The sequence below is a fragment of the Lethenteron reissneri genome, chromosome 35, assembly GCF_015708825.2.
Source record: "Lethenteron reissneri isolate LAM-NWPU_2019-01 chromosome 35, ASM1570882v1, whole genome shotgun sequence".
Taxonomy (NCBI): domain Eukaryota; kingdom Metazoa; phylum Chordata; class Hyperoartia; order Petromyzontiformes; family Petromyzontidae; genus Lethenteron; species Lethenteron reissneri.
Genome location: NC_083813.1, coordinates 3,230,123 through 3,258,011, shown reverse-complemented (window position 1 = coordinate 3,258,011; position 27,889 = coordinate 3,230,123). Strand labels below are relative to the sequence as shown.

At 43.0% G+C, this 27,889-nt stretch overlaps 1 protein-coding gene across 1 annotated transcript; it reads left to right on the top strand.

The window, feature by feature from the left end:
• Positions 1 to 366: 366 nt before the first annotated feature.
• Positions 367 to 26,747, top strand: MED10 (mediator complex subunit 10). The gene is made up of 4 exons (XM_061565571.1): positions 367 to 586; positions 16,065 to 16,148; positions 17,405 to 17,507; positions 25,180 to 26,747. The coding sequence occupies exons 1-4, from the start codon at positions 465 to 467 to the stop codon at positions 25,276 to 25,278; spliced, it is 408 nt and encodes a 135-aa protein (XP_061421555.1). The 5' UTR covers positions 367 to 464; the 3' UTR covers positions 25,279 to 26,747.
• The last annotated feature ends 1,142 nt before the right edge of the window (positions 26,748 to 27,889 follow it).

Genomic DNA, 27,889 nt, shown 5'->3' with positions numbered 1-27,889 from the left:
GAGCGAGCACCCAAGTGTAGTTGATTTTGGCGCAGGTAAAACCCATTGGGCAATGCTCATTTTCGATGTGGACCTGGTTGTAGCAACAAAAACAACAAAAAACATTAATCACAATCCCTCTGTACGCTTTCATTTGTTCGAACCGTTCTTGAAAGTTGGGTCGGAATCAAAACGATTAAATGAAGCACGCGGGACGAATCGCAGTTTAGAGTACATTAGGAAAACTTAATCGAGTCGTGAAAAGTAATACAAATAAATACGCCTCGAGGGGACATTACTGAATTGCACGTGGTGACGAACCCCCCATGGGGAGTCTGCGCTACGATTGGTTAAAACCGAGCGTCACGTGGCGCTTCGGAGCAGCCAATCGGACGCCTTCCGTGAGCACGGGCCTCAGCCTCGCCTGGCCTGGCCGCCCTGCTAACGTTTCCGCTCGACAATCAATAGCCCGTCAATTCATAAACATGGCAGAGAAATTCGACAACCTGGAGGAGCACCTGGAGAAGTTCATCGAGAACATTCGGCAGCTGGGAATCATCGTGAGCGATTTCCAACCGAGCGGACAAGTTGTGTTGAACCAAAAGCTGTGAGTTGTTTTTTCCCCCGCGCGGCCTAGTCTTCACCCCTCACCTGAGCCTGATTCCTGCCGCTTTATATTCTTACATCGCGGTACCTTATCCAGGCCAGACCGGCGAGCCCGGGGCATGCTCCGTGAACCATTCTTAAAGCCATTCATTCGAAATGTATATATTTATACGCTATGAATAGGCTACGTTACATTTACAGACGTGTGGATTAAGACACGCGACTAATATACGTCGTTTTCGTGTGTGTACGACTGTTCGATCAACTGCTGCATGGCAGCCGGCTACGCCGTGGAAGTGATGGCTTTCCTTACACATTCTAGATTTGAAGCTTTCGTGACTGCAAGGATTCAAACTCGGTAAAGTCACGTAGGTAAAATAATAATATTAAAAATAATAATACAAATAATAGAAATAATAATAGAGATAAAATAATAAATCACGACGTTTCGGAGGCAACACAAGTCTCCGTCATCATGTGGGACTGTCACAGCTGAATTGACTGTATCAAGTGAGGATTTAGCTGTAAAATGTAGCTGTGACGGAGACTTGTGTTGCCTCCGAAACGTGATTTATTCTTTTAGTTCTAATATTATGTATATTAATTTTACCTACGTGACTTTACCGAAAAAACCTAAGAGTATGTTTCCTTCACCATGCTTAACCATGCTCGTCAGTGCGTGCTGTTGAAGGCGAGGAGCACAGAATTGCAGTACACTTTGCAACAAGTCGCTCTTTGCTGGACCGCCCTCTTGATTCCAGATGAACTTCTGCGGCCGTCAGGAAGCCACTGGAGCGATGCACTTTTAAATTATCTAAACTGATAAACGAGTCTCTTTAGAATTGCTTTTTGTGTTTAGTTTGTACTTTCCCCGCACCTATTAGCACGGTTGGTTACATGCGGTGCGAAATAAGTTCAACATACGTACATGCAATTAGACCCGCAACCTGTCACGTCTGTCGTGTATGGTGATCGCTTATGTAAGTCGCATGCAGATTGAAGGCCCCCGCTTGGCTTCCAAAATATGCCGAGATCTGGCGCATTCCGAGTGATTTGGTCATAGGCTAAGCGAATACAATGTACTGCAATTTTTGAAGGTAAACATGCGTGTCCCTCCATATATAGTGTATCAGTACATCAAAATGTGAGCCTTCGCGACAAATGTTATCTAACTGCTAGATGGCTAGGGAATAGCGGCACAGCAACTTTGTATTGACCTTGTGGGGAGTTTCCAGTACTCTCGATTTCTTCCCACATGAAGCCAGACATTAATAGAAGTGACCAACTTCCAATGTAGAACCCTCGTGAATAAATCTTGGCTCTGTGTTTGTTTTTATTGGTGAATATAGGGCTTTATAGTCAATGTATTTGACCAAGAAAATAGGACCAATTTCAACCTGAGTCGTCTGCAATCGGGCATTTAAATACTGCTGGGCTTGCCTGATGTTATTGGTAAGCTCACGGAAACTGCATGGCCTCTTCAGCACAAATAGGCCTATTCAGCTGTACCGTACAGTATTGTAACAAATAAAAAAAACGTGCATCTGTAGAGGATTGTTGGTTATAAAATAGATATCCACATTACAAAGCATTTAATTATAAAATAGATATCCACATTACAAAGCATTTAATTGTAACGTCATCACAAAACTGTGGAAGTTGATAGAGGCACACGGGAGAAGAATACAACCGCATTGCAACGTACATTTGGACTGTCAGTCAGAAGTAGAAGTCTTAAGCCTGGCCCTGAAGAGGATGATTAAGCCGTCCAGGCGGCCATATGGTGCTTCAAATATTGTGGACAGCAGAAGAGAAAGAGCGAGTTTGACTGGGAGATTTGCAGGAAACCTTATACTTACCACGTTAATCATTAACAAACCAGTCTACCTAACAGTTATGTGCAAGAGTCTTTCGGCATTAACTTGCACTTTTCTTGAACATTTTAAAGTGAAGTCTATAAAAAAACCTATTTTGAAGATATTCCCCAGCAGCACATAGGCGTGTATCTCATTAGTATTCTACCGACTGAATACCCAAACTACATTATTCTTTAGGGCACATACCATTGTGCATTTCAGCTGTTTTCAGATTTTCCTTCACGAGAAATGTCAATACTCTACGCCGTCTCGCAGCATGACATTCTGTTCACCAACGCATTGGAAATACCCAGACTGGTTTGTACAGCTGTGGCTTTATTTAATGCAGGAATTGCCAGATGTTGACACTTTCAATGCAAACATTTTCAGCATCAGTAATTTTATGGTTATCTGCAACAAAAGTGCAGGTTAACTTTGAATGACTGGTAATGGTAAATTTATGGTCTGGAACATCCAGAAATATCTGATGGACAAAACTGGAAAATAACAATCCTAAACGTTTCTCTAAAATATATCTAAATATAGATAGTACATCTAAAATAGATGTTCATTGTGCTAAATATTTCACTTGCTCATTTGTGGTGAGTTGTGGTGTGTTGATTTATCTAAGCACCGATATCACGCCAATTTCTGTACAGTGATAAAGTTAAATGTAGTCCTGCAATTGCTTGATTATGCCTTTGCTGGAGGAAGAGCCTCCACTAGAGGGAGCGCTAGAGAGCCCCTCTGGGGAGGGTATCATGGCCTTCTCTTCCACGCTGGCCAGACATCTTCGAAATGGTGGAGGTATCCACACTTTGCCCTGCCACGTGCGTATTTGGTGATCGACTGACATTGATGTAAAACTGCTGGGTGGGACAGGTGGGCGGGATTTAATAAGCTTGACCATTTCAAATACCATACCAGGAGATCAAACCTGCGACCTCTATGTGAATCATTACACTTTGGCAGTATTGTGATGTTAATATATTGACTGTTTAGTATACCGAGTGGGATTTGGCAGGTGATATCGCTAGAAGCCATCATTGCTGATTAACAAGGATAGTGACAGAATAGCAACCAAAATTATGAGACTGGGCCACAGAGGATGACCATCAAGACAATGGAGTGATGATATCAAGCCTGGAGCGTGCCATTCAGACTGTCTACTTGACGGACCTGTTCTCCACCTGAGGACGGCTGCTTGCGTTGTGGCCGGAACGTCGTGAGAATTATTTTATTATGTTTTATTTTTATTATTTTATTACTTCCCTTCTACGTGACTTTACCGAAAGAACCAAGAAGATGAATCCCTGCAGTCACGAAAGCTTTAAATCGAAATTTTATATTCAAGAGTAATTGTGGCATTGCAGGAACATGAGGTATGGTGACTCCCATTGGAAGGCCTTCATCCAATAGTGTCTGGATAATTGGTAGCGATGATGAAGTTACGGGATATCTGAAAATTGTTTAATATCACCAGCCACTGGACTGCTGTAATGTAGCTATACAGTACAACTCATATCCTTCGGTTTTCAAACACTGATATTATTTTGTACAACATTTGATCGTCCTTATTCATAACATTGTTGACTGAGCTTTGTATAACAGGCCACTGCTGAGAGTCAACGAAAACCAAGTCCAGAGTGTCTGTATAAACATATACTGCTGAATAACATGTCACCAGAAAGCCCACAGGCGAACGGATCTAAATATAGTTTTGTTTTTATGTAGTTTAACAGAGCATTTTCACTTATGTAAACAGTATCATGTATACACAAGAATATGCCATAACGCACAAGGGTTTGTTGTAACATATAAATAATTGTTCCTGAAAGAATCAAGGTGACTCCTCATCTCTAGCTCGGCAATGGGAGCGCTTTAAACAGAGCGTACCGTTCCCACGTGTTAATTTCGACGATCTGTTTAGATTGTAAACTTTTATGGCAACATAATAACGTCTCGTCTAAAAACACATCTTAAACCCGTTTATTCTATGTAGCTCTCCTTCTCACTTTGCCTTCCCTTAACTTTATTCTTACAAGGCGCCTTGCAAATACATGAAAATTATAATTACAAGTGTAAATTATTATTAATAATACAATGGTGGTTAACGACCCCATCATTCCATTCTAAAGCGAATGCAGTTTCATGCTGGTGGAACGGATTAAAATCAAATTTGAATAATACCTGCACGTATTATGTTTAATATATACTATAATCATGATGTTATATAGGAATGCATCTCTGAATGTTAGGATGTTTTTCAGGAAGGTTCTGAATTGGGATATTTTTACGAAGTTAATGTGTAAGTACAGTAATGTTAACATTCTCAAAATATTCTTGGTTCTTTTGGTAAAGTCACGTAGAAGGGAAACAATAAAATAATAAAAATATAAAACAATAAAATTCTCACGACGTTTCGACTGCAACAGAAGCAATCATCATCAGGTGTGAAATCCACAGCAAGAAAATACATTTTCTATTTTCTTGTTTTATATGTTTTATTATTTTATTGTTTCTCTTCTACGTGACTTTACCGAAAGAACCAAGAATATGAATCCCTGCAGTCACGAAAGCTTTAAATCAAAATTCTCAAAATACTCGTTTTCCTGAATAGAGAACATTGGATCTTCTCAAATTGTGTACCTATACATTGACAAACAGTTAAATATACTAAATAGTAGAGTTTTAACTTTCGGAGATTAAATCAAATGTGTGACTAATAATAATTTTTTGGGTAGATCTCGTAAGTAAAAAACGTGTTATAAACCTTGCTCCACCCGGCATAGTCAATTAATAAAGTTGTCATGTGAACAAACGTGCCAGTTTAATACTGCTTAAGCACATCGGTGGGTTGGAGAGAAATCTCACAGAATTTCACAATTTGGTACAACGTATGCATGTATGTATATATATTATACTTATTTTGTACCGTACGCAGCTAAACGTGCTAATCGGTGGTGCATAGAACGTTGCGATGAGAAAATGTCATTGTCCTCCAGTCTTGAATGTAAATAGGTGATAATAGGGTTTTTCCCCTTTTTTCTCGTGACAAAACTGAAACTTTTTGCAAGGAATCATGTTCACATTAACCACAATATTTGCAGTCAAAATGCAAACAAAAACAACTCTGATCATTTATGCATTGTCCTTGAAACTGATTGGTCCACACCAGAGACAGCTTTTCTTAGAGCCTAGTCTCATACGGTGTTCGACCAGATGACGCCAAAAGGCACACGGTTCAAAGACAATGCACTATCAGAGTAATGAGGGCTCGGGGTAAGCATCTACATCATGAAGCTTCTTTAGCCAGTACCAAAATGTAATAATAGGGTTTTTCCCTTTTTTCTCGCGACATAACTGAAACCGTTTGCAAGGAATCATGTTTATATTAACCACAATACTTGCAGTCAAAATGCAAACAAAAAACAACACTGATACGCTGTCTCTGGTGTAGACCAATCAGTTTCAAGGACAATGCATAAATTATCAGTGTTGTTTTTTTTTCATTTTGACTGCAAGTGTTGTGGTTAATATAAACATGATCCCTTGCAAGATTTCAGTTTTGTCCCCAGAAAAAAGGAGAAAAACCCTATTATATTTTGGTACTGCCAAAGGAGGCCTCGTGATGTGTAAATAGGTGGTTTGTTCTTATCGATGTGCATCCACAAGAGTGCAGTAAGTGGCAGGAAGCGATACTTAGAAGTCCATGTATTTGTGTCAATTATATTTTCTTATTTTACAATAACTAATGTTAGATATGGCAATATGAAAGTAATCTTTGTGCGTGCACATTGACATCAGACCACCTATTTAAGGTCCAAGATTGGAAGACACGTTTACAATTCTGTCACCTGCCTGAGGATGCTGACTGTAGCTATCAGCGAAACGTGGTCTACCCAGTTGTTACATGTTGTGAGATTGCTCTCCAACACACCAGTGTGCTGAAGCAGTAATACATTGGCACGCTTGTTCACATTACAACTTTATTAATTGGCTGTGTATGGTGGAGGAGTGATTACGACACATTTTACTTAGGTGATTGACCCAAAAATGTATGCTGAATCAGAATATTTATTGCATAAGCTTACGTGTTAAATTTAATTTATCTTCATGTATTATCATTACTCTGGCCTAAATCCAAAGTATGGAAGTAACACACAACTATGTATGTAGAATACAGTATTTAATCTGCACCATGACTGGCTTCCTAGGTCTACCTCCCAGCAAAGGTGACTTTGTGAAATCGTTGACTCGCTTCTGCTTAATGTACATTGATGCTCTGTCCAAAGCTCTGCTATTTTATTATTGCCAGTAGTATGCTTTCTGCTTTAACTTAAAAAAAAAATCAAATATGACCTTGCAGTTGAACAATGGGAAAGCGAATTGTGAATTCTCTGCAAGAAAATTCGACTCTTACTGCATGTTAATCCACAGTGGCCATAATGTACCTTTGTGGAAATGCACCACTGCTTTGTGACGATGACGAACGTGTCGCAACACAGCCCCGTATAAAGCGCTGTTTCCAGCGGTGAGTGACACAGAAGGTGCGATTCCCATTGCGGCAGAACATGAAATTAACTTCACATTATTTGTCGCCATCTCCGCCAAGGTGTTGCATGCACCCTTAATTAAAACACAATATGCGGGTAGACATTTAGCCGTACGCATTGACCGATTTTTTTTTCTTATTTCAACTACCCATGGCCTCGTAACCTGGAATTTCCACCACTCGCCCCACACTTACTTGAGCGGCGAGAGGCTTTGGATAGGGGGGGGAGCCCTTTAGAAAAAGCCCTCTGAAAACCCTCTTGCCATGCCACAGTGCAGCTTTTTTAGTGGTTACCAGTAATAATGTTTGTGCAACATTGTGGCTTTATATGCATTTAAAAGATGAAGATTGGTGCATGTGGAGAGGTGCACTTGACCCAAGTTCGAAAAGCCTTCTCAATTAAAACAGCTCGTATAAAACAATATATAAATAAGCACTTGGTATGTAAATCATACATGGCTGCTTCTATCTGCCTATCACACAATGCTACCTGTTCCACTTCCCATAATGTATTCTAATGGCTGAGTTACAGAATTACACTACAATGATCTGCTACAGCCTGTTAAAAGGCACAATTGTTGGAGCTCTTCCCACAGTCTGAAGGTTACAGGTCGACGGGAGGTGCCCGCTTCTCCTGTGCGACGTTTAGATGAGTTTGAGTGTTCGCCACTCTTCATGAGGGAGCTCAAAAGCCAGGTGGTTCTTCACTGGGGTTGGTGATGAGGCTCTTGCCTGTAGTGAAATGTGATCAAGCAGTCCCCATGACCAACATGGCTTGGAGAGACTTTCATCCAGCAGTGGATTGATAAAGGGTTATAACATTGCACTGATTGATCGCAGTGTCGTGTTCACAGCACCAGTTTGTACAAATTTGATGGTTTGATTTTTACCACTATCTAGGTGTCTGGGGTATCAGATGTTAAACACTGCATGACGCTATAATCTTGAGCATAACATTTCATCATGTACAGTTAAAATGTTGACAATTACCTGGAACTCGATTACAAAAAGTATTACGAATAAGTACAGTGAGGGAAAAAAGTATTTGATCCCCTGCTGATTTTGTACGTTTGCCCACTGACAAAGAAATAATCAGTCTATCATTTTAATGGTAGGTTTATTTGAACAGTGAGAGACAGAATAACAACAACAAAATCCAGAAAAACGCATGTCAAAAATGTTATAAATTGATTTGCATTTTAATGAGGGAAATAATAAGTATTTGACCCCTCTGCAAAACATTACTTAGTACTTGGTGGCAAAACCCTTGTTGGCAATCACAGAGGTCAGACGTTTCTTGTAGTTGGCCACCAGGTTTGCACACATCTCAGGAGGGATTTTGTCCCACTCTTTGCAGATCTTCTCCAAGTCATTAATGTTTCGAGGCTGACGTTTGGCAACTCGAACCTTCAGCTCCCTCCACAGATTTTCTATGGGATTAAGGTCTGGAGACTGGCTAGGCCACTCCAGGACCTTAATGTGCTTCTTCTTGAGCCACTCCTTTGTTGCCTTCGCCGTGTGTTTTGGGTCATTGTCATGCTGGAATACTCATCCACGACCTATTTTCAATGCCCTGGCTGAGGGAAGGAGGTTCTCACCCAAGATTTGACGGTACATGGCCCCGTCCATCATCCCTTTGATGCGGTGAAGTTGTCCTGTTTCCTTAGCAGAAAAACACCCCCAAAGCATAATGTTTCCACCTCCATGTTTGACGGTGGGGATGGTGTTCTTGGGGTCATAGGCAGCATTCCTCCTCCAAACACGGCGAGTTGAGTTGATGCCAAAGAGCTCCATTTTGGTCTCATCTGACCACAACACTTTCACCCAGTTGTCCTCTGAATCATTCAGATGTTCATTGGCAAACTTCAGACGGGCATGTATATGTGCTTTCTTGAGCAGGGGGACCTTGCGGGCGCTGCAGGATTTCAGTTCTTCACGGCGTAGTGTGTTACCAACTGTTTTCTTGGTGACTATGGTCCCAGCTGCCTTGACATCATTTACAAGATCCTCCCGTGTAGTTCTGGGCTGATTCCTTACCGTTCTCATGATCATTGCAACTCCACGAGGTGAGATCTTGCATGGAGCCCCAGGCCGAGGGAGATTGACAGTTCTTTTGTGTTTCTTCCATTTGCGAATAATCGCACCAACTATTGTCACCTTCTCACCAAGCTGCTTGGCGATGGTCTTGTAGCCCATTCCAGCCTTGTGTAGGTCTACAATCTTGTCCCTGACACCATTGGAGAGCTCTTTGGTCTTGGCCATGGTGGAGAGTTTGGAATCTGATTGATTGATTTCTTCTGTGAACAGGTGTCATTTATACTGGTAACAAGCTGAGATTAGGAGCACTCCCTTTAAGAGTATGCTCCTAATCTCAGCTCGTTACCTGTATAAAAGACACCTGGGAGCCAGAAATCTTTCTGATTGAGAGGGGGTAAAATACTTATTTCCCTCATTAAAATGCAAATCAATTTATAAAATTTTTGACATGCGTTTTTCTGGATTTTGTTGTTGTTATTCTGTCTCTTTGTTCAAATAAACCTACCATTAAAATTATAGACTGACCATTTCTTTGTCAGTGGGCAAACATACAAAATCAGCAGGGGATCAAATACTTTTTTCCCTCACTGTATCTTCCTCTATATCGAGCTCTGTGGCGCCGTGGCTGGAACTTTTTCTCGCAATTGAAGGAGTTTTCATATCCCGCTGAGCAATCAACTTGCTTCTCTGCGGCAAACTTGAATTTCATTCATATAAATACACCCTCTTTCCGAAATAGTTATTTGCTTTTTCAAATTGCCGTACCACTTTACGTAAAAGCAAAATTGGCCATCTTTTAGAGAGACTCGCCTATCCATGTAAATGTGGAATATCCACATTTAAGTAGGGAGGCAATTTGGTATTTGTAAGAGATAACAACTTTGCTCGTGTCTTTATTTATTCCTCGGTAGACTGTCAGGGGATTTAAGAAACATTTGGCCTCCCCCACACCTCTGATTAGCACGATTTTCTACGTACGGTGCAAAAGGAGTTCGACATATACTTAGTATGAAATTAGTTCAAATGTCATAGAAATCTGATGTAATTTTATGGATTGACCCACTACATTTATCCATAACCCCTTACAGAAGAGGATATGAACGTGAATGGGCTGCCACCCCCTGATTAAAACAAAACAAACGTTGACTTTGATGACAGCCATGCGTGTTGATTATTTCCTCTGTTGGTGGAAAACATACACTGCAATCAGTAATTTGCTCAGAGAACACTTCAATGTAATCCTGACTCTTTTAGAAATGCTGCTCAAGGAGGTAGCAGCTGACAGCTCCTGCACACGTCACGTGATATTTGCGTGTCTATATCTCTCGACGCTGGCAAAAGCCGGGAGGAATTTTCACCGTTCATCGACGTTATCGCGCACCTACGGGCGTTATCCTTGTCCTCATGTCGCAACATTACCCCGTGTCTCTTTCCCTTCTTTGCAAAGGCAGTTGTGCACACTTATCTCAATGACGCACATCAGTTTCAAAACGCCATGTGTTATTTTGGTGGTTGAGACAAATTAATGTCATCGCAGTGGAAGGGTGCATGTAGATGCTGCACAATAAGAAGGAAAAAAATTCTGCTCTAGTAATTCAATCCGGTGATAAGACACTGGCGGCCGGATGGCACGGCACTTTCCAACTCACGTCATGTCTGGGGGTCTCCATTTCAAATCCCATTCAAAGATAAACTCTTCATCTCTATAGAAGAATATAACGTGCATGTATATTTTGGACAAGGTGAAACGTTATGTTAGTATCTCCCTGCTCCTGAGCTTGGGTAATTTTCATCTTTTGATAGCCCTCAACCGGTCGAAGAAGTTCCATATTCCATTGGTCGGAAATTTGGACTTGCTACCTTCCAGTTGGGAGCCGACCTCCCCCCAACTGCAACACCACCCAGCCGTGTGTAGTTCGGCAAGACCCTGAGAATACAATCTTGCTCTTCAGAAGGCACAGTTGTTACATGTCTGTGGTGGTGTTTTTGCAGGAAATGTTTTAACGAGCGTGTGTACGAGCGTTGTCAACACGCGCTTGTCGTCGGATCTGCCAGCAATAATTAGTTTTTTACCGCAGGTTGCTCGCACAGTAGCAGCTGCTGCCAATATTGTGTGGTGCTAATGCACTTTCTATTGACAGACCCGCTGCATGGCAGATTGTTAATTCTCTTGCGGCGGGGGGGTGGCAGTTGGCGTGCTTGCGTCAGTGCGAAATATTTGACTGTCTGACGATCTGCATGATAGCCTGGTGGCTTGGAGAAGGGGGACCATTTTACATACCGGGCTATTGCACTTGATAGCCGGCCACATCAATGAGCGTCATTAATGTCGTGCGTCATGCAGCAGTAGGGGCAAGGAGTGTTGGTACGCCTTTACTAGGAACCTCTTGTAAGCGTCAACCTTTTAAGTGTTTTTCCTCGCGAGGAAATTTCGGGAGCCACATTGTGTTCATGGCCTGGCTGAGCTGCGCTCTGGCTTCGAGTTTTGTAACCCTTGCAGTGTGATGATTGTGAGGCAAATGGCCAAACGTCGTCGTCGTCGTCACCACGTTCAATCTAATATAACTCTCTTTTGTTTACAGCTGTGTAATTGTAGGAATAGTATTGCAGGCATTATTGAGTTTGGCTGAGAGTTGTACTACTCGGGCCATGGTGCTAAGTCGTCGCAGAGCTTTGATGTGCTTGGTGTAATCTCCGTTTTGACACTTGGTGAGAGAGTGTTCCAATGTGACGAGTTCAATGGTTGGCAGTCAAGTCATGAGTGATGCCTACAAATATCTGTAATTAGACTTCTAGACTGTGAAGGCAAGGGCTGTGAGATCGTGCCTACAAACTGTCTGGAACTCCTTTCCTCCAGTCTCTCTCAGTTATGTAGCCTATTTCACCATTGTTAAACCGAGGTTTGATGCTTTGATGCGTGCATTGCCTTTGTACTGTTCTATCTTTTGGCGGTCTCTGGTGCTGACATTGGTGAGACAAGGCCATTAAGAGGGCTGTCTGGTGTTGGCCAATCAGTTTCAAAGACAATGCATGTATTTCGATGTAAAGCTTTCGTGACTGCAGGGATTCATCTTCTTGGTTCTTTCGGTAAAACACAAATTATTTAATTATGGTTTATTTTCATTATTTTATTATTTCCCTTCTACGTGACTTTACCGAAAGAACCAAGACAATGACCATGCATTATCAGAAGATGATTGTTTGCATGTTTTGCCGCAAGTATGTGTGCTTAATGCAGACTTGATGCCTTGCAAAAGGTATCTATTCGGTATTTTAATATCTTAACACCTCCTGTGTTTGATCCGTGGGCTTTCGCGATCAGTATTATTCATAATAAAGTTTTTGTGTTGGATTTACTCTCCAACACACCGGTGGGCTGAAGTAGTAACTTATTGGGATGTTTTGTTTACGTAACAATTCTTACTGGTTGGCTGTGTCGGGTGGAGGCGGGTTACGACACATTCATACTTACGCGATCGAACCAAATTTTTATTTATTTTGGACCTCCTGTGTTATTGCTTGAAAGGACAAAACCTATTCTTATGGTTTGGCTGCTGCAGCTCCTTACTATTAAAATTTCCCTCCCTTTATTACTGCTAATCCTACTTCCTCCCTTTATGACTGCTAATCCTACATAATACACGAGCATAATATGACTTTGAGACCCCCCCCACCACCTACACATTCCACAAGTAGTGACTAATCCCATATCTTCCTTTCCATAAATATGCTAAATGCATCTTATGTAAATTTTTTTGTCAAGGCGCTCTCCTCCTCTAACCCAGCTTAAATATACGCTGCCAAGCTTCGTGGTGTTCATTCGGATGCTGTCTTTCCAACAGCCCTGTTCTTCACCTGAGGACGGCTGCTTGCGTTGTGGCCGAAACGTCGTGAGAATTGTATTTTATTATGTTTTATTTTTATTATTTCCCTTCTACGTGACTTTACCGAAAGAACCAAGAAGACGAATCCCTGCAGTGACGAAAGCTTTAAATCAAAATCTATTCTTATAAATTTAACTCGATTCAAGACATTTGTTACATTGCACTTCCAATCTTTACGCTAGCTTCCCTCGTTCCCCATTTCCTAATTTGCGGGCCTTAGGGCCTTTACTTAGTAACTGTGATTTTAAAAAAAATGATGATGACAGGATTCACAGGGAGCACACAGTACTTGTGTTAAACACATTTCAAAGTCAGTTCAATTGGTGAAATGTTTTTAAGTAAAAAATGTGAACCCCGCTAAAAAGAGCACTGGGAGATGCTGATCTACATTAGCAGTCGGCGATGGAAATTCTACCTTCCATTGTCGGTGGGCCAATTTCTAAACAGGGTAATCTCTGTTAATGAAATCATGAATGTTGACCCGATGTTCATATGGGGAAAAGGCGATTTAGGTTTCCTTTGTCCGACTGAACTTATGGGATATAATGAAAACGTTTCGTAACATTAATCCTGTATTGGACACATGAACAACATCCATATGCTGAATTAAATTGTACAATAATACAACAGACAACACACAATACAAACACGTCAATACATTTTACTCTAAATTTGAACGCTTTGTTTACCTTCGATGTGATGATGATAATGGGGCTGTGATGATGCTACTTGTGTGGTCATCAGTGCACTTGTTGCTACACTTTCCTTGATTGCCTTCTCGTTTTTCTTTACGTAGCTGACTGTCAGCTGACTTTCGACTCGTTCACCACGATAGCAAGTATATCCAACAACTCTACTTTTTTTAGCTAAACTCATTACCTTTTGTTTCTGCCTTTTTTACTCTTGCTCTCAATTCCTGACGCTTAGACCCCCACAATGGGAAAAAAAACCCACCACAAATAAGGCGAAAAGTGGCACAAAAGGCAACGGTTTCAGCATTTTCGATGGCAGCCCCAAGGCCACCAACCCACTGGTGTACTGTGCAAGGCCAGGACCTCTCGCCCACGATGCGATGTCGCTGAATTGTGAGCAGTTGAAGCGGTCGCATTGCGAATAGTGGAGGGAGAACGGCGCGAAATTGAAACTGGAATACAAATGTAAATTCGCGAATAATCGCGTTTTGCTAAAGAAAAAAATCCACGAATGAAGAAGTTTGTCTGTATAAGGATTGATATTCCTCCTAGCTTGTGTACAGTTTGCTGATGTGGGAGCTCTTGATGATGTTTAATGGTTGCATGAGTAAAATGCCACTGTGCCATATACCCTCCTCCACCTGAAACAGCCAAATAGATACCGTTGTCACGTGAACAAATGTGCCAGTTTTTATTGCTTCAGCTCACCGTTATGTTCGAGAGCAATCCACAACATTTAGCAATTTGCTACGATGAAAGCCTATGTATTAAATTCAAGGTCAGATTTCTGTTTACTGTAATTATATTTCTGTGCCGTTCCAGGGTTTGTTGCTATTAATTGCCCATGCAGATGCTTTGCTTTGTACGTCACCCACAAAGTGTGGCATGCTCGGTGGGATCGTCTAAAAGCGCTTTCCGATACCCTTAACAGCTTTTCTTGCAGATCGTTTGCACAGTCTGATGCAAATGTAACTTGTACGTGTAGTGAAATAATTCTCCAGTCCGAAGTAGTTGAAAGTGTACTTGGCCTGCTGCATAATGTCAAGTGCATCTGATGCAGTTAATTGAGTGATTGATAGTCTCGGCTTCATGAACAATAAATCCATTGGCCAACCTGACGTGGGATAGATGTGGATGCAAATGGAAGCCTCTTAAATGTTCAAGATGCAGAAGAAAAATTTGGTTTAATTTTGGATAGATTTTTTTAAAGGAAAAAAATCTTCTTGCTGGTATAACTGGATGCGGCTAGTTGACGTTAAGAGACCTGTTTAAATGAGTGTGGGACTGTTGTTGATCGTTGTTTGTGGCCTTGAGCGAGGTCATGAGTGGAAATTACACATTCCCATGGATGGCTGTAAGCCGCAACATAAGAAAGCCACCCTTGAATTGCCACAGTTTGCGTAATTTTTAGTTCAGTTTCAGTTTTCATTTATTTGGTATAGCCCTGTGAGCCATTCGGCTCTTGAATCGGGTGCAACCGCAACAAACAAAAACATGAACAAGAAAACATCTTAAAGTGACTATGCGCAAACAGAAAAATCCAGGAAAAAACTGCAAAGTCTTCCATAAAAAAAGCACCGTACACCAACGCTGTGCAAAAATCCCAGTGGGATGCAAGTCAAACAACAACCACAAGACAACTTCGATTAAAGCCATCGTTCTAACTCCGTACTACAACAAACAAACATGGCCAAACCAAATAACGTGTTCGAAATCACCAAAATAATGCCATAAGCAATATAACAGTGATCATCGGAACTGTGACCGAATTTCACAATAAACGACATAAACAACACGTACCACCAAACCCTGTAGCCATAGCTGGCTGCATGACCCCCCCCCCCCCCAAGGAAACATGTAAATGGTGGTGGTGGTTTTGTGAGTCACAACCACTGGCCAACGTTTGAACGTGGAACCTTCAGACTGTTTTCCATTTGCTGTTACCACAGCGCCACCTGATCAGTAATGTTGTGGCTTTGTGGGTGTAATGTCTGATACAGACAGTATTGCTGGGCTCCTGAATTTGAATCGCTTACTCCGATAAAGATGAAAAAAGTTTTCGATCACTTTTTGGGCGCGAATGCAAATAAATTAAGACATCGTTGGGTTTGTCTGTACGATGGTTTATTCATAGCTTAGTTTAAATGTATTAAATCAGCGAGAGGTTTCAAGTTTAAATCCTGTTTTGGGAGTGTATCAGCCCAGAATACGTCCGCAGTTAATAAAACGAGAGAACCACGGTATTTGGGCACTCGACAAAAGCGTTTGCCCTGTGGATAGACAGGTCCCCATTATAGAAATGTGGAATTCCCGTCGCTGCCTTCAGGGACTCCCAATGGAGACTTGTGCTCACCGCTTGAGCGGGAGGGATGCCGTGCCTGTGGCTCCAGGACCTGGGGCTGCCAATTGAAATTGGAATGCGCCTGGTGGGTGTTTTTTTTTCTTTCATCTGCAGGAACACAATGATCGGCGGGTTGCAAGAGATCGAGAAGTGCCGGCAGTCTCTTCACGATGTGCACGTACCGTTGGAAGTCTTTGAGTACGTTGGTTCTCCTCGCCGCTCGTGATGCACTCGCACGGAAATTGCATTGTGTCTGCCCACACTCGCCGTAATCTGCTGGCGCTACACACACAGTTTTGAGTAATATCACGTCCAGTTTTGACACTGGGAATAAAATGTATTTTCGGGGTGTAAAATGCCATGTTACCTTGAAAGCCATGAGTCATATTGATAAATGCTGTCAGTACTTGTTTTAAAGACAACTCACAGAGCATGTCTGAATTAGAGATGTATATTGTATCTGCACTCTCACTTGGAACTACTGTTAAAAAATGCACAACATACTTAATTTAAAACATAGTGTTTTTGTTTCAAAAGTAAATCATAATCAGTATCCTATCGTTCAGCAGTGAACCTTACCGCCCCTCCCCCCCGCAGAACCTGAGAATGACATGACCACTCCTTGGCTAAGCATGCGTCGGTTATTTCTACCGTCCAAACACAATGTGGAGCAAATTGATGCTCGTGTTATCACACAGTTTAAGTCTGATGCTCAATTCATGTTGGTTAAATGTGTAAAATACCCAGTAGCGCAGCTTACCTTGAAGCGATGATCTCTACCGTCTCGATCAAGTTTAGTTTGAACAGATTGAGTTGATAAATCTATCACTTGGCTAAAGAAAATCTGAATATTGCAATTTTAACTCCTTATTGGAGGTTGACTCGGCAATCAAATCATCCTGTAGTTTATCATTTTGATCCCACTTTGTGGGCTGTCAACAGTGGTCTTCCTATGGATAGACCAGTCCATGTCATGGGTTTATGGAATTTACACTGGTGGCTCAAGACTGCTAATAAAAGATGAACACTATACTACTCTTGCTTGAGCAGGCAGACTATGAATAATTAAAATAAGCCTTTCGTTCGAGCGAACATTGATATTATAATGAAAAAACGTAACTCCGTTAAAGAGAAACTTCGAAAAAATATATTGAAATTGAAATCTATATTGCATTTAGTGCCGTAACAGCTAGTGTCACCAGGATTTGTACAATCATTCGAGAATCGATTAAATAAATTCGTCTTTGCGGAAGGTTAGCATTGGTCATCCTATTGAAAAATGTACCTGCCATGGGAATGTGGAATTTGCACAACTGAATCGGGGCTGCCAATGGAGACGAGAGCTCCCGCCCCTTTGCTCCATTGAGCAGGGACACGTTTTTACTTTTGACGCGAACATGAGTCGCACTGCGTTGGCGGGCGCTGGAGCAGAATTTCTTTGACCTTTGCCACAGATACATCGACCAGGGGAAGAACCCCCAGCTCTACACCAAAGAATGCCTGGAGCGTGCACTCGCGAAGAATGAGCAGGTCAAGGGCAAGATCGACGCCATGAAGGTCAGGGCACGCAGCAGAGCTAAAACATTCCTCTAAGGGAGAATATCGCACGTGTTGGCGAGCTTTATTTAACCAGTTAAAATCTATCGAGACCACTATGTCTCCTACAGAAACATGACATTTATGTTGGGGGACAGCCAAACAACCCAAACAAAAAGTCTCTCAAAAAGGGGTAAAGGTGAGAGAGGAGGAGTATGGGAATTAAAAAGAATGCCAGGTAAGAGGAACTGAAGGAACCGAAAGACACATTGTGCGAAACCAACACAACGCACCAGACCACGCTAACCTCTCTGACCGCCCCGGTCATACTGGTCGCACAGACGATTAGCGCGGTTGGCTACTCACGGTGCGAAAGAAGTTCAACATACATACAGACTTGGTGAACTGCCTTGACTGTACGGAGCGAACCAAGTACCTGTTAGCTCAAGTACAGTTTATTTTACTGAACCAGGTGAGAACTCCAGAGACCAGGATGGTCTCGTTTGCAAGAATGTCCTATGGAATTAAGTCTGCCAGTAGCAGGTGATGATTTTCCTCCGTGTATCATCTCGTTTGAATAATTTGCGGGTAATTATAACATTTTTGGAATCTTGACGCCCATACGCAATGTCCTTCTCTTGCGAATGATGTCACAGGGATCTTTAACTTCGGCTCTGAGTAAAACAGGTGGCATATAGTATTATAATCTGGATTGTCTCAGCTAATCTGGGCTGTCTCGACTGCACCAATGCCATTTTTCATTTCTTTAGCATCTGAACGTGATGAATCCCTGTTAGAAGAAATCAGTAGCTGTGCATATTTATATCTTGGGTAAGAGGAATCTTTAAAGGGAAATTTTGATGGGAGAGTGAGGCAAGGGTCAAATACTACAGGCAGAGCGACGAAATTATCATTTACAGACTTGGGAGAAGAGGAAAGTCACCCGCTTGGATTTAATTGAGTAGAAAGAGTGAATCGTTCGGACAGCCAGAGGAGGTTTAGGACCACAGACGTAGCAGAAGAGGAGGAGCAACTTCCACCAAGCAGAGGTTGAATGGAGGTCTTCAGAGAGGGTGTTGGTTGCTGGAGCGAAGGTAACAGGGAGGGGAGATGGAAAGTGATGAGAGGCGAGAGGTAGTGGAGTTGAAATCAAGGAAGATCTTGAAGACTGAGGTTGATGCGGTAATCTAATCCAGGATTTCACTGGGGCACCAACCACTTTAAATTGCTACATCCGCTTTCTCAATGTCTATCTAGCACTGCTTTGTCTCTGCTCACATGAGTGTCAGTCATTCTCAGAAACTGTTATAGGCATGGTATGATTCACACCCCCCCCCTAGCGTTTTGATGATTTTTTTGGCCACAATTAGATTCAAGTACCAAATAGTTTGTCTAATTTGTATTGATTCCATTTTTCCCTTTTGTTTGCACAGTTTTGGCTATGTCCTTGGCTTAGATATAACATCGTGTACTTTGCGTATAAATTAGCAAAAATCTTTAATCTTTCCTACGCGCATTGTGAGCATCACGATCGATCTTAATCAATGAATCGACAGATCCTCACGTCCTCATTTCGCTCCTTAATATTGCATCCACTCTCTAGCGGGCGCCAATCCCACGCTTGGCTGGCACTCATTCGGGCTGCGTGCAGCTGCCCCCGCTGCAGGACGACACGTTTCCCCTCCTCTCCTTCCACTCTCACAAATTTGCTTTCGTTCATCTGTCTCTCCAACCTCGTGTGGCCCAGCCGTGTCATCCTTTCTAGGGTCACGAAAAATTAGTACCAATTAGTGGGAAGTCAACAGTAGTTGTGCTTTTCAAAGACTCGGCCCCCCCTGCCAAATTAATGTGGAATTTTTACCACTAGCTCAGGTTCCACCAATGAGAATGAGCGCCACCCAATGCTCCCTTGATACTTTAACCTTTATTTCATCATTTCCATTTTTTTTGCAAGGTTCACTAGCTTTGTATGTGTTTTTTACATATTCATGTTGGTGTGCGTCATTTTTCCTATTGGGGATTTGTGTTATGACGCACACATAATGGCCTACTGTTGAGAATTATGTTAAATGGGTGTTTAATGTCCACAATGCAATCAATTGTGTGGTTCGGTGATGAAAGCCTGATAATAAATAATGGAACTGTGTATGACTCGTGTCTTGAAACCCAAGCGTGGAAATAAAACGTTTGACCCCTATTTGTCAATAATATAAAATAACTCCCAAGGTTGAAGAGTGACTCATGGCATTGATGCTCACGTCGATTTGTTAAGCCACCAAACTCCAAAAAGTTTAATCCCCAGGTAGTGATAATGATCGACCGCGTGGCTCTGGTCAGCGATCGACTCCCAATCGGAAGGTTCGACGGTTACATTTTTGGCTTGTGGTCGAGTACGGACTATATCATCCCTCCTCCCGAGGTTGGTAAAATAAGCGACACCTTCTAGCGGGTAAAGTGTTCGTCATCCCGTGGAGAAGCTGGCGCCTGCTGCAATAATGCCAAATCATTTCCACCGACCTGGCTTCCACCAATGGAGGCATGAGCACATGGGACTTGTTTCTCAATTGAGACGGATATGCTGAGGATTTATTTGCAGTCGAAGCGAAAGCAGTTTTCATTTGCGGCCAGTGTGATGGTTTCTGCACCATCCTCTCTAATTGCACTCTCCCCTTTCTGAAAATAGGGCATTTCGCACCAAATTCAGGCCCATGGTCGGTCACCTCCGTGGGCTGGAATAGAAAAGCGGCAGAGACGGGGCACCGCAAGGCGTAATCTCCCGTGGAATAATCAATGTTGTGTGCTCTGCGCGCACGTGGGCGCGTGTAATTTATTCGCAAGGTCATAAGCAATTTCACTCAAACCTTATTGTTTCCAAGTTAGCGTTTGGCTCCTTCCAAGCCAGTGAATTACCTATTAAATAATTCCTCGTGGTTTTTTTTGGATTTCTACAGCTTGATGCAGCAAGCAAAGGTTTTGGCCCAGTGAAACACGTAAAAATGACTTGTGCCTTGGTATTGGGGAACAATGTAACATTTCTTTGTCGAGTCCAGAGCAACATTTCCTGAAATAAATGTTCTTATTAATCCCGCGTAATCAGAGGCTGAGTGGTGCGTTCATTATAGCATTTACGTAACAGTCGTGGGTTCAGTCGTAGTCGAGGCTAGATTCAGTCTGTCATTCAGTGCTTCTGTGGGAATTAAATAGTGATTGGCCTACAGAGAATGTAGAATGTTTGCTGTTAGCTCATGATGAGTGGGGGAGCGGTAGTGTAGTGGTTAGCACGCTGCGCTACGAACCTGGCGACACGAGTTCGATTCCCGCTGACGGCTAACACCAGCAACGATTATCTGAACTGGTCCTGGGCCTCCCCTAGGTCGACTCGGCCTCATGATTACCTGGTGCGGTGTGTAAACATCCCCACTAAGGAGACAATGGCAGCCGGGCGTAGTGTCGGTCTTAATATGTTCTCGCTAACAGCACTTGCCTCAAAAGTTTTCTATGGCTATATCGGGAGATTTGTCTTTTGCATATATTTGCGTGTGTGTTTATATTTCACGCAGTCCAATACTCTACTTTGGTCCAAATGGATGTTGCTGGTGTAAGAGCGCTTGATCTGCGATCAAAAGATTGTGACTTCAAATCCTGGTCAGAGGTTGACTCATCCAAACGTAGCGTGTTTGTTGAACTCTGTTGTTCGGCTGTACCGCTCGAGCATGACTACCTGAATGTTGATGAGGAGGCCTGGCTGCTTGGCGGAATGAGCGCGGTGCGAGGGTTGGGACGGCTGGAGGATGAATGCGCTGTTGAGCGACACGCTCGACGAGTGCGCGTGATTAAATTTGGGCAAAATGCCCCATCCCTTGCCACCAGCGTTTATCCATGCCTGCCCCTGGCTTGGGAAAGTGGCGTAAGCAGGGGATTGTCATAATGGTAGTGCACAGCCTCTACAGATACCTTGCTGCGCTCCTGCTGCCACCCACCTTGAAGATTGCCCCATCATGCCCGACTGTTTCTGGGTCTCTTAAGTGCTGGGTAATTGTCAACTTCATTCGCAGTCTGTAGTCAGTGGAGGAACTTTGTATGTTCCCCTGGCAGGGGCTGGTGTATGTTGTGTCGGCTATCAGCAGCATAGCTCTTGTTGGCTTCTCGGCCAACTGGTGCAGCGTCCTCAAGTGAACTCATTTCACCAACTCTCATGGGATTAAATAATCATGCAATTAACTATATATAAACAGGTGACAATATATTGAGATAAGTCTCGGTGGACTGTCGGCTGTAAGGCATGGTGATATGACCTTGCATAATCTAATCAATGTCTAGTATTTAATCAATTAACACATATCCCATTTTTTTTTACAAAGAGGCGTTGTCATCCCTATTATATATGACCGTCGTTATTAATGTTCTGCACTGAATATCCTTTAAAAAGAGATTATGGCTCTGATTGGAATCTCACTTGGTTGACAAGATGCAGTGATTGACATTTGGTAATTTTTGGGGTCTTGTTGTTGTGACTTTTCCACACAATGGGCGGGGGTCACCCTTACCAAATGCATCGTACTGTATTTGTAACGTCTTGCTGTGCTTTTGAAGTTTCTTGTAGAAATCACTGTCATCACTCGTGCTCATAGTGTTCTGTATTAGAACCCACCTTAGTATATCTTAGTAAATATATAACATTGCAGTGGGCTTCCACCCAGATAATTATAATGGACGTATGAGTCGCCCTTCCCCTGCGATTGAATTCCATGATTCAAGGTCGTGATGTGAATCAGAATTACATTTTTTTCTGTCTTGTACAATTTTGTCCATGCCATTTGTCTACGTGTGACATTAGCATACAATTTGCATAAATCGAATATAATCTTGTTCTCGCCACGTGGTTCAACTCGTATATCGCGAGCATGAGGATCGGTTTTAATCAATGAATCGATGCATTATGACACGCCTGCTGTTAATATAATGGATGTGGAATGCGCGTCTTTAATTATTTTATTGAGCTCTTGAGTCAAACCCCAGGGTCTGTGGGAGCGGACCGTAGAGGCTGAGTGTCGACTCTTCAGCAGCACCGAAAAAAGGAAATATTCCTGACAGAGGGTGGGACGTGATGGCAAGCTGCGACTAATTTTTTTTAATGCTCAAACTGTACGGAAAATGGATCGGTGTGCTAAGTGTCTGACGCCATGCTAGCCTTTGACATTGGAATGGGTCAGATCACAGCGGTGTTAATGCGAACAATCTGATGAGAGTCACCGTGGTGACGAGATATTCACTACCTCTTCTGGTATACAGGAGGTCGTGGGTTTTATCCCGACACTGATGCCTGTATATTTGGAGTTTGCATGATCTCCCTGTGGTCGTGTTGCTTTTTGTCCGGGTCCTCCGGTTTTTCCCTCCATTCAGAAACATACGTTTAAGAGTATTTGGCTGCTATTATTTTCCACGTGATAAGCCACTTCGTTGGTGCCATCATTTGTTGCCATGTCGCTTCCGACAGAGCTATTTAGCTGAGTGGGCCTTACCTGGTAAAAAAAATTGATTTAAAAAATAGATTAAAAAATCCTCTCTGTTTCCACCACACAGTTGGCCATGGGTTTGAAGTCCGCCTATGTCAGTAATTTCATGCCACAGCTCTCATCTGCACTCCGCCCAAACACTGACTGTCCTCTGCTTAATCACAGTCCAGTAATTCGTTTCACAAAGCCATGGGAGTTAAAAGGGACAATCGTCGTGATTGTAGCAATTATGGGCGAGGCTAGCAGGAGAATATAAAAACAATACTGCCTGGAGGCCTCACCATGCCCCCCCCCCTCCCCCAGAGGAAGCTGGGCTTCAGGTCGATTAACGCAAATCATTGCTATTGCCCTTATCCACCGTATATGTGTGTGCTTGCCACGCATACTGTGTATGGGCAAGAGTTAAACTCGCCCTGTCTCTAATCATTAACATGTTAACGTTTGATGTGGGCTCCAGGCTCCCCAAATCCCTAATCTCTAAACCTTGGGCGATGATGAATGCTGCAGATGATTATGGTGATACTGTTCCACCACCACGGCGGAGTGTCGTTAACTCTGTAATACATATCGCACGATCGAGATGCATCCCTGTTAATCCGGTGCTTGTGGAGGTGGGATCGTGGGTCAAGTTGAGGACACGACGTGGGAGATGCCCCCATGTGCGGAGCTGTGTGGAGTAGCCGCTATGGGAAGCAGCAAGAGCAGCAACTAGGTGTCTGACTCAAGATGGATGGAATCGTGAGTGCAATCTCTTCATGTGGAGATTTTCTCTGGGTACCAAGTTTCATACACACACACAAAAATGGAAAACGAGGATTTGGTTCACGGTTCATAATACGACACCCACCCCCTTGTGTTTATCTTACCCTACATCAACTGAAACATTAAACAGGAAGTATGTTGAATGCAAAATGTGATTAAAATGTCCTAGTTTTAATATAACTTGTATGGTAAATGTATAAAATGTCAAAAATGTCTATAGGATCAGTTTCAAAGGCAATGCGGATATTGTCAGAGCACGTTTGTATGTTTTTACCACAAGCATGTGTGGTTCATGCAGACTTGCTTCCTGGCAATAAGTCTATATTTCGTGTTTGAACATCTTAACAGCACCTCTATTATTGCTGGAAAGGGTAAAGCCTATTTATTTTTCATTTGATGCAGTGGGTTTGCTGTCCCCTGCTCCATTTGTAAAATAGAGCTTCATAGCTCATCGGATTCTTCCAATCTAAATAAAGTTTCAGATTCTGGTATATGAATTTTCAGCCACCTCTTCGTGGCTGAGCTCTGTACCCACAGCGCTGTAAACACCAAAGGTGGTGAACAGTTGGTGATAGGAGAGGGAGGGAGTTGGGCTGCTTGGGAGATGAAGCACATTGGCAAACCAGACCTTGTCACATGGCCCTATCCCTGACCCTAACACCACCGTTGCCACTTCACCCAACCTCCATTTCACCTTTTCTTCACTTTTCACTTTTAGTGTTCACAGTCCTACCTGGCCGTATGCTTAAAATAGCAATGTTTCCTGGAAGAACACCAACAACTTGCAACAACAATTCCACTCATTATGTAACCAATGTCTCGAGCAGGGGTCTGCAATCTTTGAAAGAAGAAGAAGATACTTTCATTGTTTTAGTCTTTGACCAAACTAGTTGGAGAGCCACATCACTCACAGAGCCACTTGTATACATACACAAACACAGCAGTAGGTATACAGCAGATCACACATTCTGGCTTAAGTAAACAAAATAGGTGATGGAATAACCTGCAGCTATTTAGTTTTTTCCCCCCTCTTAGTTATTCTTTAACAACACAGTTTGACTGTAGATTTTGTCGTCACCAAGACACCCCATAGTGAACTATTCCCTGCCATATTTAATCAATCATCTTTACGTAAAATTATTTTTAGGATTTAAACTTTTTTTTTAATTGGCTGCCCGCAAGGGGGCAACCAAAGAGCCGAATGGAGGAAGCCAAAGAGCCACCGCATGCGGCTCAGGAGCCGCAGGCTGACGACCCCTGGTCTAGAATGCAGTGCTTGGCCTATGGGCGGGGGGGGGGGGGGACCCCCTATTGGCAGCTGTCCCCTAAGAGTGTGACGGCGAGGTGTGGTACGGTGAGCGAAAGCTGCACTCGCTGACGGCGGCGCGTCGCCCTGCACCGCGTGTCTTTTTCAGAAATTCCGGAGCCAGCTGATCGCCGAGCTCAGCCGCGTCTTCCCCGAAGAGATGAACAAGTACAAAGCGATCCGTGGCGAGGACGGGTCCGCGACGTAAGCCCGGGTTCAAGATGCCTTGCTCCCTCGTCTGCCTCCCATGCAGTACCACGTTCCCGTGCCAGCCTGAAACAGCCACGGATCTTCACCTTCCCCCGCCCCAACACGAGAATGCAGATCCCACAAAGAGCCATACGGACTGTTGGTGCGAGTGCTGTTGGTAATCGCCTATTTTAACCAGCCTAGCACGTAATAGGGCGGTGTAGCGAGGACCACGCCTGGCTGCCTTTGTCTCCCCATTGCCGATGTTTACACACAACATGTCATAATTTTAAAGTTGAGTAGACCTAAGCGGAGGTCCAAGACAGCAACATATTCTACTCGCCACTGATGTTTGCCATGGCTGATGTTCAACTTGGGTTGCTGATTTAATAGCACAGTACGCTAACATGAATAACCTCTTCCCACGTTGAAATGCTCACACATATGTACATTTACACAGACACACGTGGTCTCTGGGTCTGTGGCCCGAGTTCAGAATGACTTTCACAATAAAAAAAATTGCCTACGCTAAGACTTGTAATGTAGGTTCTGGGAGAACTTGGGGGTGTTTGAGACCCCCCATTGCTCATTCCACACTCGGGTGTGATCTCACGCACAGACACGGACACAAATATCTCCCGTGTAGTCTGAGCAGACTGTTGGGGCAAGTGCTGTTCGCGAGCACCTATGACGGCCGGCAAGTTACACGAGGGGGTGGCTGGCCAACGCCAAGCCCGAGCCACCTTTGTCTCCCTAATGGCAATGTTTACACACCGCACCGGGTTCTCATTTGAGGCTCAGTCGACCTAGGAGAGGTTCAGATAATCGTCGCGGGCGTTGGCCGTGAGCGGAAATCGAACTCCCGCTCACGGCCAACCGCTGCGCTACGCCCCCCCCCACACACATGCAGACTCGCTGTTACACACACACACGTGGCGGTTGACGATGTCGTTCCAAGTGACTGCTGTCGGTTGAAAAGAACAACCTCTGGCGATTATGAAAAATCAACACAAAGCAAGGCCACTTTGTGCTGAATAGCAAAGGTTTTTTTTATGCTCGTTTAGCTTCTGTAGATATATCATCGGTGTTCCTGCAGAAGTGATGCAGCCCCCCCCCCCATTAGGCTCGGGTCAGCACAATGTGAAACGCGCTATCAACTCGGCAGCCTTCAGGCTCTGCCAGTTCCGATTTCATGCGGGCTGCACAGCTTCGAGGATGAGCCCTTATCCTTAACAGCTCTAGACACAATTGCGGCATTAGGGGCATGACGAGTCTTATCGACAGTCTAAAATCCACGAACAAAAAAAATCACTACACCCGAGCTGTGGTTTGCTAAAAAAAATGTAAAATGGTCACACGAGGCTGCTGTATCAACTGGGGGTAATCATTTCTTTGTAGATGTTAAATTGCAACGTTGTCAGTTTGGCTGCAAGAATTCTGTGGTGTGCCTCGTTATTTAAGTTGTATAATAAAAACATTTGACCGAGATGATCCTGTAATTTTTTCACTCAAACCTTAATGAAATAAAAACGTTCTACTTGTAAAAATGTTTACGTAACGTTTATTGAACTTGTCTTCAATGCGCTGCAAAATAATCTTGCACGATTACATTAAATCAATAATCTGGGATGGATTAAGTGCGTTGTAACGTGATGGTGGTTAACAGTCGTGGTTAGCCGTCACGGGTATTTTGATGTAGAACACTACACACCTACAAATTAGCTCCGCATCAAAATTCAAGCTCCGTTTCCCTCCGCTTTGCTCAATGCATGCTTCATTGTTTGGAAGGTATGTGATGTGCTGTGTGTGCGTGCGAGAGATATTAGTTATGCTCATTTCCGCATGTAGAATAATGTTCTCATCAATGTGTAACCATTTGTATCATGTATTTATTCACACATTCAAATGCCACATTTTTGTATGTGTGCAGATTTAGCAGGAAGATTATATCAACAATAGAATCGATGTTAACAACTCGTCAATGTGTAACCATTTGTATCATGTATTCATTTACACATTCAAATGCCACATTTTTGTATGTGTGCAGATTTAGCAGGAAGATTATATCAACAATAGAATCGATGTTAACAACTATTGGTCTAATGATTCTCACCCTCTTGTCAAATTGATGAATTATCACGGTTCAGGGTTGATATTCAATTCAACCATTGATTTTTTTCTCCTCCTGTTTTTACCGTCGCTTATTCCGATTTTTTTTCTCTCACTATTGCTTTGCTATGAGTTTTAATGTAACCGCATGTCGGTTGCACGTAATCTTTAATAAACGAAGACGATTATTCGCTCATGATGTTTGCGCAGGTATTGAGTCGTTATGACATCGTCACGTGCTGATGAAAGTCATAAGAATAGCGAAATGCCTCCAGTTAAAATGAATTATTTCAATACGACTGTTTATGTTCTATGTTTCAGTGTATTTTGAAGTACCCTGTGAGCTAAGAAATTCTTCAGTCGGGTTTTTATCAGAAGTATATCACCAAACTCTGAAGGGAGAATGAACCGAGTTGATCCAAGCAGGGACTGAACTGTTGGGGTGTGAGCGCTCCGATGGTGGGGTGTGAGCACTCCAATGGTGGGGTGTGAGCGCTGCAATGGTGGGGTGTGAGCACTCC